General features: G+C 40.8%; 1 protein-coding gene across 8 annotated transcripts in view; it reads right to left on the bottom strand.

The window, feature by feature from the left end:
* Window positions 1–12643, bottom strand: part of UBN2 (ubinuclein 2) — a 99768-nt gene that overhangs the window by 32861 nt on the left and 54264 nt on the right. For 6 of the 8 annotated variants that reach the window (XR_005238155.2, XR_012090438.1, XM_007983112.3 and 3 more), the window contains 2 exons: window positions 3689–3920; window positions 3173–3265 (listed from right to left, as the gene is read on the bottom strand). The exons of the other annotated variants lie outside the window; for them this stretch is intronic. Coding sequence is in view for 4 of the 6 variants with exons in the window: in XM_007983112.3 (XP_007981303.1) it covers window positions 3173–3265; window positions 3689–3920 (325 nt within the window). In the remaining 2 variants the exon portion in view is untranslated. The remainder of the gene's footprint in view (window positions 1–3172; window positions 3266–3688; window positions 3921–12643) is intronic. 8 annotated transcript variants of the gene reach the window in all.

Genomic DNA, 12643 nt, shown 5'->3' with positions numbered 1-12643 from the left:
CTGTTGCGTAGACTGGAGTACAGTGGTGCGATCTCGGCTCACTGCAACCTCTGCCTCCCAGGTTCAAGCAATTCTCCTATCTCAGCCTCCCGAGTAGCTGGGATTACAGGTGCGCACCACCACGCCCGGCTAATTTTTGTACTTTTAGTAGAGACGGGGTTTCGCCATGTTAGTCAGGCTGGTTTCAAACTCCTGACCTCATGATCCGCCCACCTCGGCCTCCCAAAGTGCTGGGATTACAGGCGTGAGCCACCACGCCCGGCTGTTTCTTTTTAAAAGAGAGAGTCTTGCTATGTTTTCCAGGCTGGAGTGCAGTGGCTATGCACAGATACGATCATAGCGCACCACAGCCTCAAATTCCTGGGCTCAAGCGACCCTCTTGCCTTAGCCTTCTAAGTAGTGGGACTACTGGTGTGTGCCACCACACCAGCTCAAAATAATTTCTATTTTTACACACTGCTGTTTAAATGCTTGCAGAAAAACTGTTGATTACTGCATTTAATCCTCAACTAAATTACCTACAAAAACTGGCCAGGAGGAGAGGAAAGGGGGATACCAGGGCAAGGGTAGGGCCCCATGACCTGGAGAGCCAACAGAATATGGAGAAAATCTCCAACAGGTCATGGCCTTAGCAAGAAAAATGAGGCCTCAAAGACAACGCAGGTCTGACAGCAAAGGACAGGGAAAGGAAACCTTTTATTCTGAGGGAAAAGGCATGAATGGTAGAAATACACAGGTGAAAAGGAACAAATTTGACCAGGGTTTGGCAAACTACAGCCCACAGGCCAAATCTGGTTCCCTGCTTGCTTTTGTATGTAAAGTTTTATTTACAGTCATACTCATTTGTTTGAATACTTCTTACGGCTGTTTTTCACTACAATGGTCAGTTGAGTAGTGGCGACAGAGACCATAGGGACTGCAAAGCCTAAGATATTTACTATTTGGCCCTTTACAGAAAAATTTTACTGAGCTTTTACACTACATAAAATTAATTAACATTAACTGAGCTCTTACTATGCACCAGGTGCCATGCTAGAAGCTTTAAATCAATTATTTTTTATTAAATTCTCATATGAAGTCATTAAAAACATTTGTTGTCTCCAGTTTACAAGCAAGAGAAAGTGATGTTCAAACAAGTTAAACCTATTCAGACTGGCAGTTCTGTAATTCAAAAATCCAAGTCTGATCCTCAAGTTCAGTGACTCATACTTTGAAATGTTTCTTAAGGGAAAAATTTTAAACTCTTTTTTTTTTTTGGAGACAGACTCTCACTCTGTCACCCAGACTGGAGTGCAGTGGCATAATCAGAGCTCACTGCAGCCTCGACCTTCCAGCTACAGGTGATCCTCCCACCTCAGCCTCCCGGGTAGCTGGGACTACAGGGGCATACTACGATGCCCAGAAAATTTTTTGTAGAGATAGCATTTCACCATGTTGACCAGGCTGGTCTTGAACTCCCGGACTCAAGCCACCTGCCTGCTTGGCTTCCCAAAATGCTGGGATTACAGGCATGAGCTACCAAGGCTGGTTGAAAAATTTTAAACTTTTTAACTTTAGTTATTTGGAAAATACTGACAGTCATATTTCCTTTCTCCCTCTGGAATAGCAGTGCTGCATTGATAAACGAGATAGTTCGTGTAAGGGCGAACACTGGGGTCTTTTTGGGCCATGAGAATCCTGCTTGTTTAATTCCTTGCAGGTGGCCACATTCATGCCAATCTGCTCATGAGTACCCTACCCTCAGCTGGATACATTATACCAAACAGTTGTCTACACCCAGGGAGGAACTGCTTTAGTCACAGGGCAATTCTCTTTAGATACTTAAACTAGTCAGAGTTCAGGAAGATTGGGATTGCTGACATTTGTGCCACGACTCTCTGTTACCCATTTTACATAACTGGTTTTATGCTCATTCTAAGGGTAAGACTGGGACAGCTCACCACTTAGTTCTTTCGGAGGATTAATGGCAATCTGTTGTCTCAAGATTGCTCCTCAGTTCCCATCTCTGCACTGTGGTTAATGTAAACTGGTTCAAAGATCATTTTTATTTTGATTCAGTGGCCAAAAAAAAAAAAAAAAAAAAAAGTGAGGCCTAGTCAACTTCCAAAGTTAAGAGGGCAGCTGAGCAGTTATTTCTGCTCAAAAGATCCTGAAAATGGGCTTCAGAATAGTATCAGCGTCTATGGAGGTCAACTTCTGGGGAAAACGAGAAGCTGGAGCCCAGTGTGCTTGGTACACTGCCTAATCTGACTGCCCAATGTCAGATTTCAGAGCGATCTGGCTGCCTACAAGGACATAATGCATACAGCTTGGATCATATTCATGTTTCTTTTCTGAGACAGTCTTACTCTGTTGCCCAGGCTGGAGTGCAGTGGCGTGATCTCGGCTCACCGCAACCTCCACTTCCCGGGTTCAAGCAATTCTCCTGCCTCAGCCTCCCGAGTAGCTGGGACTACAGGCACGTGCTACCAGGCCCAGGTAATTTTTGTATTTTTAGTAGAGACAGGGTTTCACCATATTGGCTAGGCTGGTCTTGAAACTCCCAACCTCAAGTGACCTGCCCACCTTGGCCTCCCAAAGTGCTGGGATTACAAGAGTGAGCCACTGTGCCTGGCAGGATCATATTAATTTCATCTCTGCTAAAATGTCGAGACATTTAATGACTAAGAATACAGGTCATGGAGTCAGACTTCCTGGGTGTGAATCTCAGATCAAGCATTTGTTATCTGGGCAAGTTGTGTATTATCTTGGGCAAGTTGCTTAGCTCTCTGATTCAGTTTCGTGATCTGTAAAATGGAGACCGTCATCTAAGGACTAAGCTAAACCATGTAAGCTGTCACAAGACTATGTGGCATTTAGTAAGCTTTCAATAAATGTAAACAACTATCATTACTGTACATAACTTTTAACCATCTTATGAATCCTCTCATTAGTCATCATTTCCACATAATAAACACCTTAAAAAAGGCTTTTAGGTTACAGAAGATCTCGTTTACCTATTTCCTTCCTCTTAAAAGGAATCTGTTGCTAATGAGGAATGAGGATTCAGTCTATGAAAATTTCCATTTTCCAGCCTTTGTGATTCAATTCACAATGTTTTCAGAAAAGTATAATCCGTATCTACAAGCCTATACAAATAAGAACGAGATGACGAAGGAGACGGCGTTCTCACCGTGAAATGCTTGCTGTGAGTGTGCAGGCAGAGGTGAGTGGGAAAGCGCTGCTGCATGCTGGGCTCCTCCTGGCTGTAAACCCTTGAGTAAATCTGAGAGGAAAACAGACTTGTCAGTCATCTTTAAATCCAGATTGGAGCCCTTTTAGTTCAAAAATGAAAACTGATTTATGTAATGCAGGCACAGCACCTGACTTCAAAGGCCTTCTAAAACTAGAGCACGTTTTTAAAAATTTACTTATTTTAATGTATGTGTATGCACATAACCCAACACAACTGACTTCCTCTTAAAAATTTCATTAAGATGGAAATGTGGTATAGATAGCTTAAAAACTGTATATAAAACTCCGGTGTCCAATAATTTTACTTACTATATATATATATAAACTGCATTTCTTAGGAAAAAACTATAATCTTCATTAACTCCAACTGGACTACTCTTAATTAGAATAAATTTGTAAGGTTTCCTGTTCTGTCAAGCTAGACAGCCCAAGCAAATAGAAGAGCCCCACTTACTCTGAGTTAGGCTATGGTGGAAAGCGGCTGAGGTAGATCCCGAGGTGGTTGTCACTCCAGCTGTGTCCGTTCCAAAGCCAAATATCTCCAAGGGAAACGGGAAGGGCATGGTCACTGGAACAAGGCCACCCAGCATCCCAAAAGGAGTCACATTTTGATTTGTTACAGACAAAGGTGATGTCATGAGAGTCAGAGGTGAGGCATTAGCCAATAATGATGCTCCTGCTGTGGACTGTGCAGAAACCAGGGGTCAAAATACGTAAGAAATAAAGTAATCCAAATTGATTTATTTTCTATAATATCCTCACAGATGCAAGACTATGCCTTACATCTGCTCTGACAGAAACGTTGTGAGACAGGCTCTTCATTACCACTGTAGTTTCCTCAGACGCTGTTATTTTAGTGGCACTTATATGAACACTCACACACTCTCTCAATCTACTAATTCCCAACCTTACACTCACACTCCTCCACTTTTGCCTCCTAGCCCAAATACGTGAACCATGAGTAAACAATCCCATGCAATTTCGGCTGGGTCTCTGAAAATGCCCACTTTACTGTTTGTCTCATCATCTTTCCTGCAGCGGCTGCTCTAGACTGCTGCTTTCAGGGCCCTACCCAGTATCCTTTACTGTCATCACATCAGCTGAGAGAGACCAGGCTGAGGCATTCTTCCTCGCCATGAGCCTCACCTGCCCTTCTCCAAAGCTAACCACCTGACTTATACCATGAATTCTCACCGTGTAGAACTTTCTTGTACAAATATCTAGTACTGCACCTTTTCCATGTTTCCTCTGCCTTCTCAGATACAGAAACTTATTATTTCTTTTTATAACCACGCCATTATTCTAGCTCTTCCTCGACTCCTAGCCACTATCTAATTTGTCTTCCTTTTGTTATCAAACAGAATGACAGACTTCAGTTTCCTTAGTTCTAGTCACTTAACTCCTGAAAGCGGTTTTCTCTTTATTACTTTTCTGAAATTACACTCCTTAAGGTAAAAGATAAACTGGACAGTGTTTTCACACTCCCCACCTGGGCTTTGACGCCATGTTGACGAATAAAAACACTGAAATCAGAAATATGCTAACATATTTGGACTGCAGGGAGGACTTTAAAAAAATAAAATAAATAAGAAATATGCTGACCTGGATGGGCTTTCACAGAGAACTTACTTAAATATATTCCCCCTGCCCAAACTCCGCCCCCTTTTTGAGACAGGGTCTCCTGTTGCCCACGCTGGAGTATAGCAGTGCAATCACAGCTAACTGCCATCTCAAACCTCCTGGAGGCTCAAGTGATCCTCTCACCTCAGCCTCCCAAGTAGCTAAGACTACAGGCACATGCCACCATACCTGGCTAACATTTTTTGTATTTATTATACATAGGGTTTCACCATGTTGCCCAGGCTGGGCTCGAACTCCTGGGCTCAAGCGATCTCCTCACTGCCTGTGCCTCCCAAAGTGCTAGAATTATAGCGTGAGCCAGAATGCCTGGCAAATATATTCCTATACCTAGTTTAACTCTTTGAACAGTTTTCTACACAACAATTACATTTTTTCCATTTTGATTTTTTTTAAAAAAGATTATTATTTTTTGAGAGACGGGGTTTCACTCTGTTCCCCAGGCTAGAGAGCAGTGGAACAATGGTAGCTCGTGGCAGACTCAAACTCCTAGGTGCAAGTGATCCTCCCACCTCAGCCTCCCAAGTAGCTGGGACTACAGGCGTGTGCCACCAGACCCAGGCAACTTTTTAAAATGTTTTTGTAGAGACAGGGTCTACGTTGCTCAGGCTAGCTTTGAACTCCTGGGCTCCAGCAATCCTCACACCTAGGCCTTCCAAAGCACTGAGATTATAGGCATGAGCCACTATGCCTGGCCAACATTTTTCTTTTCTGTGTGCACTTACTTACCAACAGGGAGTTGACACAATCAAATTTTCTCATTATCATATATTATCTATTATAGTTTCTGTCATTCTGAGATTTCTTTTGTAGTCTTATGTTACCAAATCCAAATTTTCCTGGTCAAAACTTTAACTTTGTATTTTTTTTTTTGTTTTCCGTTTTTTTTTTTTGAGACGGGAGTCTCACTCTGTTGCCTAGGCTGTAGTGTAGTGCTGCGATCTTGGCTCACTGCAACCTCCACCTCCTGGGTTCAAGCAATTCTCCTGCCTCAGCCTCCTGAGTAGCTGGGACTACAGGCATGTGCCACCATGCCCAGTTAATTTTTCTATTTTTAGTAGAGATGGGGTTTCACCATGTTGGCCAGGATGGTCTCAAACTCCTGTGCTCAAGTGATCTGCCTGCCTTGGCCTCCCAAAGTGCTGGAATTATAGGCATGAGCCACCGTGTCCCACTAAATCTAAATTTGATCAGGAAAATGGAATTTGTTGACTATTTTAAAAATAATAAATGTTAGCTCTTTCCAGTTTTATTATGTGTATCAATAAGCATTATTAATTAAGGACTTATTATTTTAAAAATCTTTGTCCTTTTGCTGCTGGTGGGGTATTTCTTAATGTATAAGAAAAATGCAGACAATCTTTCCACACACACATGCCACATAACATTACATATATTTATACACTTAAGAGGTTATGCCACTGCTGAACAAACAAATGAAGAATATCCACAAGCGGCCTTCTTTCTGGTTCTTTAACTGCCTCCCTCCCCTGTTCTCCTTTATTTGTTAATAAAAACAACAAATTTTACAACTGAAATTTATATCCGTAGTTCCGGCCTCTCATCTCAGTTTCCATCCTGTATATCTGAGAGTTAACTGAATAATTCCGCTTGAATATCTAGCACCAACTTGACATATCCAAAGCTGAAATCATCTTCTCCAATGGGTTCCCCCATCTTCTGTCAACTGCTTTCACCAGGGAATTCCATTCTTTCCAGTCACTTAGGCTTGAAACCTTAGTTTTCAGGTATCATAAAATGATGACATTATAGTCAACAAACCCATTCTTTCTTTTTTGCCAAAATTTTCTCTTACACGTAAGTACAAACCTTCACCACTCCATGTTTGAACCTGACAGTTTTTATTTGCCAGTCTTTTCCTGTACTGTGCCAACCACGATATACAAAGTGGGTGCATTTAGGAAAAAAATTACCAAGTTAGAGATAATAGTATTTTAATGCAACCAGGATAGAAAAGATCCCGCATCAACTTAAAAATGAACCAGTGTTGGCCAGTGCAGTGGCTCACGCCTGTAATCTTAGCACTTTGGGAGGCCAAGGTGGGCGGATCATGAGATCAGGAATTCGAGACCAGCCTGACTAACATGGTGGTCTCTACTAACTCTGTCTCTACTAAAAATACAAAATTACAATAATTAATTAATACAATACAAAAATTAGCCAGGTGTGGTGGCGCAGGTCTGTAGTCCCAGCTACTCGGGAGGCTGAGGCAGGAGAACCGCTTGAACCTGGGAGGCGGAGGTTGTGGTGAGCTGAGATTGCGCCACTGCACTCTAGCCTAGATGACAGAGCAAGACCCTATCTTGGGGAAAAAAAAAAAATTAACCAGAGTTGCTTCTTCTTTTAATCATAATTCTACTGCAGTCTTGGAATGATAAAGAGTCTCCAAGGCTGTGTGCCCCAACTGGAGTACCCTAGTGAGGAACATTAAATACTGTTAATAAAAGGAATCTTTTAAAGCTTTTCTGGAGGAGTGCAATTGAAGCATTAAAATAGATGCAAAATGAGGGAAAGTCACTATGGCTCACTCCTATTATCTCAGCACTTTGGGAGGCTGAGGTGGGTGAATCACCTGAGGCCAGGAATTCAAGACCAGCCAGGCCAACATGGTGAAACACCATCTCTACTAAAAATACAAAAATTAGCCGGGCATGGTGGCACTTGCCTGTAATCCCAGGTACTTGGGAGGCTGAGGCAGGAGAAGTGCTTGAACCCTGGAGGCAGAGGCTGCAGTGAGCCAAGACCACACCACTGCACTCCAGCCTGGGCAACAGAGCAAGACTCTGTCTTAAAAAAAAAAAAAAAGGCAAGATGTAAATTAGGCAGGGCAATTTCCAAAATTAAATAACTCAAGTATAACAATAAAAAAGTGATACTATGCCATAACTGCCTAACATTTTACACTTTCAAGTAACTTCTATATCCACTTTGTTTATAAATATAAATGGAAGCATCAGATAATCTAAATGTGACACAGGTATTTGCAAATCTCTCTAACCTAAAAGATGGAGACCTTTCAGCAGTGGGATACTCCAATGTTGACATAATCTGGGATCATGTACATGAAGCAGCTAAATAGTTCAGGATTATGCCCCATAGTCAAAAATAGTTTCCGTGACCTCTACATTTTATTCCCAGGGGAAAAAACATTGAAGGGAAACCTTGCTCTTCCCGTAGTGGTCATTAATTTTTTTTTTTTTTTTGACATGGTGTCTCCCTCTGTTGCCAGGCTGGAGTGCAGTGGCGCGATCTCAGCTCACTGCAACCTCCGACTCCCAGATTCCAGTGATTCTCCTGCCTCAGCCTCCCAAGTAGCTGGGATTACAGGCACATGCCACCACACCCAGCTAATTTTTGCATTTTTAGTAGAGACGGGGTTTCCCCATGTTGGCCAGGATGACCTCGCTCTCCTGACATTGTGATCCACCCACCTCGGCCTCCCAAAGTGTTGGGATTACAGGCGTGACCACTGCGACTGGCTGCAATTAAATTTTTTTTAAACCACATACTCTACCCAAGAGTGCACTGATCCCCTATTTCCCACAACACTCAGAGTAACCTTTTGAAATGCAAATCAGACCATACCAGTCCCCTGTTTAAGAAACTCCAATAGCTTCCCACTGCACAGAGAATAAAATCCAAAGTCCTTACTGCGGCTCACAAGGTCCTCCATGACATGGTTCTGGTCTCTCTCTGATCTCATCACCTACCACTCTCTCTCCATGGTCCAGACATGCAGGCCTTCACTTCAGGCTCTTTTCCATCTCAGTGTCTTCATACAATTGTTCCCTCTGGCCTGAATTATTTTTCCCCTTTTCTCCACATGGCTGGGTTCTGCTCATTCAATTCTCAGATCAAATGTTACCTCCTCAAACCTTCTTCACCTTCTTTATGCTGGCAGCAATAACTCTTTATCATATTATCCTACAAATTTTATTTTTTCATAAAACTTGTATTTTTGCTTGTCTTCCTACATAGACTATATGCTCCACGAGAGCAGGAATGCTGAGTATGCTGTTCATCCCTATTTCCCCAGCACCTAGAAGAGTGCCTGGCACATAGTAAACACTCAATAAACATTTGCTTAATGAATGAATGATGTTTGGAATTATAAAGTGGCAAAGACAAGATTCAAAGAAAATCAGTAAACTGAAGGGTAAGAAACAGGAGGAAACCCCTGTGTGGAAAGTTATTAAATAGAAAGCAAGCAGAGCTAACAACCTGAACCCAGGAGTTTACCTTTTGCCATTTGTTAAAGGACCTGTCATTTTCACTCTGCAAATGAGTAGACACCCACAGATGCCTTTCAGACAGAAGGTGAATGCTTTACACGCATAGATAGGAAATCTGTTTTCAGTACTGGAGAGCTACAGACAGGTTCTAGAGGCCACAAGATAGTTGGTAAGACTTCACTGAGATGCTATGTTAAAACAAAAAGAACTTTAGTTTCGTCAAGGGGTAGAAATGACCTTAATGAATTATTAAACTTTTCTTCAGTCAAACCAGTAAGACAGAAAAAAGAAAAAAAGATCAGATATGAAGACAGGAACACTTCAATCTCCAAATCATAAAGCCATTTGGGAGAGGAAGAAAACCAGGAGGGAGTAGCTAGTCTTCAGAAATGCATATTTTGCCAAGTAGCCTCCATGCTGACAAACCAATTATTTGTTAGACGATACAGGGGTTCTTTTGCGATAAATGATCAAATACAGGAAGATCTTTGGGAACAAAATAGAACTGACAGATTGTAGAGATGACAAAGGATGAAGAAAGATTTAATCTTAAGTTCAAAGAAAATGAAGCAAATGAAAATAAAAAGGAATTTTTAATTCCAGAAATAACTCCCCAAATTTTTATAAAATTGATAAAATTAAGAGTTTTCCATTTATTATTCTTATTTAAAAACACAAAGAAGAAAATGCTGAAAGGGTTAAAAGTAGTTAACCCTAGGAGGAGGATATGGGGCAGGGAACTACCATTTATGCTATCTTTTCACTTATTCCTTTGATCAAATTAAGAATCTTAACAAGAGTAAACTTTTTAATAAAGATAATATAGACAGTAATGCAGACTAACTCCAATCTTCCACATACTTTTTTTTCATAAGGGAAGGCCTTTATTCATTCATCTCCATATACATTTTAACATATAATCCCTAATATCAATTTGTTTTTATTATTTTATTTCTGATGAAAGTAAATGTACATACATAAAACATCAGTTAATCCTAGATTTCAATTAATGAATTACCAGTTAGCTGAATTTGTTCTACATTAGAATTCTGACATCTAGTCATTCCTATGCCTACATCAGTGGCAGAATGATGATGTGAATATACGTATACTGAATGTATGCAATGTATATTGAGTATCAACCCTTAGACTGTATTGAACAGCAGTAAACCTTGACATACAGCAAGGGGAAACTCTTCTCATTAGATGTTGCTGTTCCACATAAATAGGAGGCAGTACAGAGAGTACTTCCTTAGACAACACAATTCCATAAATCAATAAAAGTTATGTTTTCAAAGAATATTTAAGAACCTAAGAACCTGCATATCATAAAATGGTATTTTTTTTTTTTTGGCCAGTTATAAAATGAAATATATAAAACACATTTTATCGAAAAAAGTCTTAAAAAGTACCTATACAGCATAAACAGTGTTGGATTAATAGGTGATTTTTATTTTCTTTTTTCTAAATTTGACTTCAATGAACACATATTACTTTCAGGGGGAAAAAAGTTAAAGAATCTAAACCATTAACATAAAGGACAAATCTGAGAAAGTGTCAGAATACAAAGAAGTGGCAGAGAGAGTAAAACAGTAACAGAAGATGATATGGAAGACAGAGAGACGAAACATAGGCTGGGTGTGGTGGCTCATGCCTATCATCCCAGCACTTTGGGAGGCCGAGGCAGGTGGAACACTTGAGGTTAGGAGTTTGAGACCAGCCCAGTCAACATGGTGAAACTCCAACTCTACTAAAAATATAAAAGTTAGGCCGAGTGTGGTGGCTCACGCCTGTAATCCCAGCAGTTTGGGAGGCCGAGGTGGGTGGATCACTTGAGGTCAGGAGTTCAAGACCAGCCTGGCCAACATGGCAAAATACTGTCTCTATGCACGGTGGTGGGTGCCTATAATCCCAGCTACTCAGGAGGCTGAGGTAGGAAGAACTGTTTGAACCCGAGAGGTGGAGGTTGCAGTGCACCGAGATCACACCATTGCACTCCAGCTTGGGCGACAGAGGAGACTTGGTCTCAAAAAATAACAATAAATAAACATACAAAAATTAGCCAGGCATGGTGGCAGGTGCCTGTAATTCCAGCTACTCGGGAGCCTGAGGCAGGAGAATCTCTTGAACCCAAGAAGCGGAGGTTGCAGTGAGCCAAGATTGCGTCACTGCCCTGTAGCCTGTACAACAGAGCGAGACTCCATCTCAGGGAAAAATAAATAAATAAATAAATAAATAAATAAATAAATAAATAAATATAATAAAGAGTTCTCAAAAAACTTATGATAAATGAATCAGAAACAGTAATCAGACACATAATACAATAAAATATTCTTGATCTAAAATAAATAACCAGGTCTGAGATGGAATGCTATTATTATGTTCTAGGTATACAACTAATGAAAACTAGGCAGAGAAAACACATTAATGATAAGGGAACAAAAGGAGAATGAGAAAGAGTCTGAGAATGGTCTCAGACTTCTCCATAATCCTAAATACTAAGCAAGAGTCAGTGGAAGAGTATTTACAAAATTTGAAGTGGAACAGTTAGTGCCCCAAGAAGGTTATGCCTACTCAAGTGTGACAGCACAGAAAGAAATTACCAGGTGCACATGAGCTAAGGTAAAACAGCATTCATGCTACCCTTTCTAAAATTTATTACTACTTTTTTTTTTGAGATGGAGTTTCGCTCTGTCACCCAGGCTGGAGTGCAATGGCGTGATATCATTCACTGCAACCTCTGCCTCCTGGGTTCAAGCGACTCTCCAGCCTCGGCCTCCCAAACAGCTGGGACTACAGGCATGCGTCACCATGCGTGGCTAATTTTTTTGTATTTTTAGTAGCCAGGGTTTCACCATGTTGGCCAGGTTGGTCTTGAACTCCTGACCTCAAGTGTTCCTCCTGCCTTGGCCTCCCAAAGTGCTGGGATTAGAGGCATGAGCCACCACGCCAGGCTACCCTTCTTAAAAAGATTGCTTGAGTGAGGCACTCAGCTAATTGAGAGATAAGTTTAAACTAAAAATTCATGAATGGGAAAACTGTGGAATAAAAGGACAACTGACAGTAATTTGACACAGAAAATTATATAGCACTATAAAATTAATGCAAAATAAAAATTTTGAGAAGATAAATGATTAAAAAATAACAGGAATGTAAAAATTTGATTTAAAAATAAGAAAGCTGGCAGGAGAAAAAAGGAAGGGAAGAGCTAAGTGAATGTTAAATTCCTAAGTTACTACTTTGTTCTGAATTTTGATAAGTTTGAAATACGCATTTTAGTTGTGCTTTTTCAAATAATTTTAAAGTTGATTTAGTGATGGTTGCTTGTAACGAAGACATCGTTCTGTTGGACAGCTGAATGCTGGTGCACCTTTGTTACTTTGTTTAAAGAAAAAAAATCCACATCCCAACAAACACCTCATCTACAAGTGTGCCTACCACTATGATGTCAGCATGAGGAATATTCCATGGCCACAGGCTGTAATAAGCCTATTGAGAACAATCCACATATCATAAAA

The sequence above is a fragment of the Chlorocebus sabaeus genome, chromosome 21 (assembly GCF_047675955.1).
Source record: "Chlorocebus sabaeus isolate Y175 chromosome 21, mChlSab1.0.hap1, whole genome shotgun sequence".
In the NCBI taxonomy this organism is placed as follows: Eukaryota; Metazoa; Chordata; class Mammalia; order Primates; family Cercopithecidae; genus Chlorocebus; species Chlorocebus sabaeus.
This window is presented reverse-complemented; position numbering and strand designations above follow the sequence as displayed.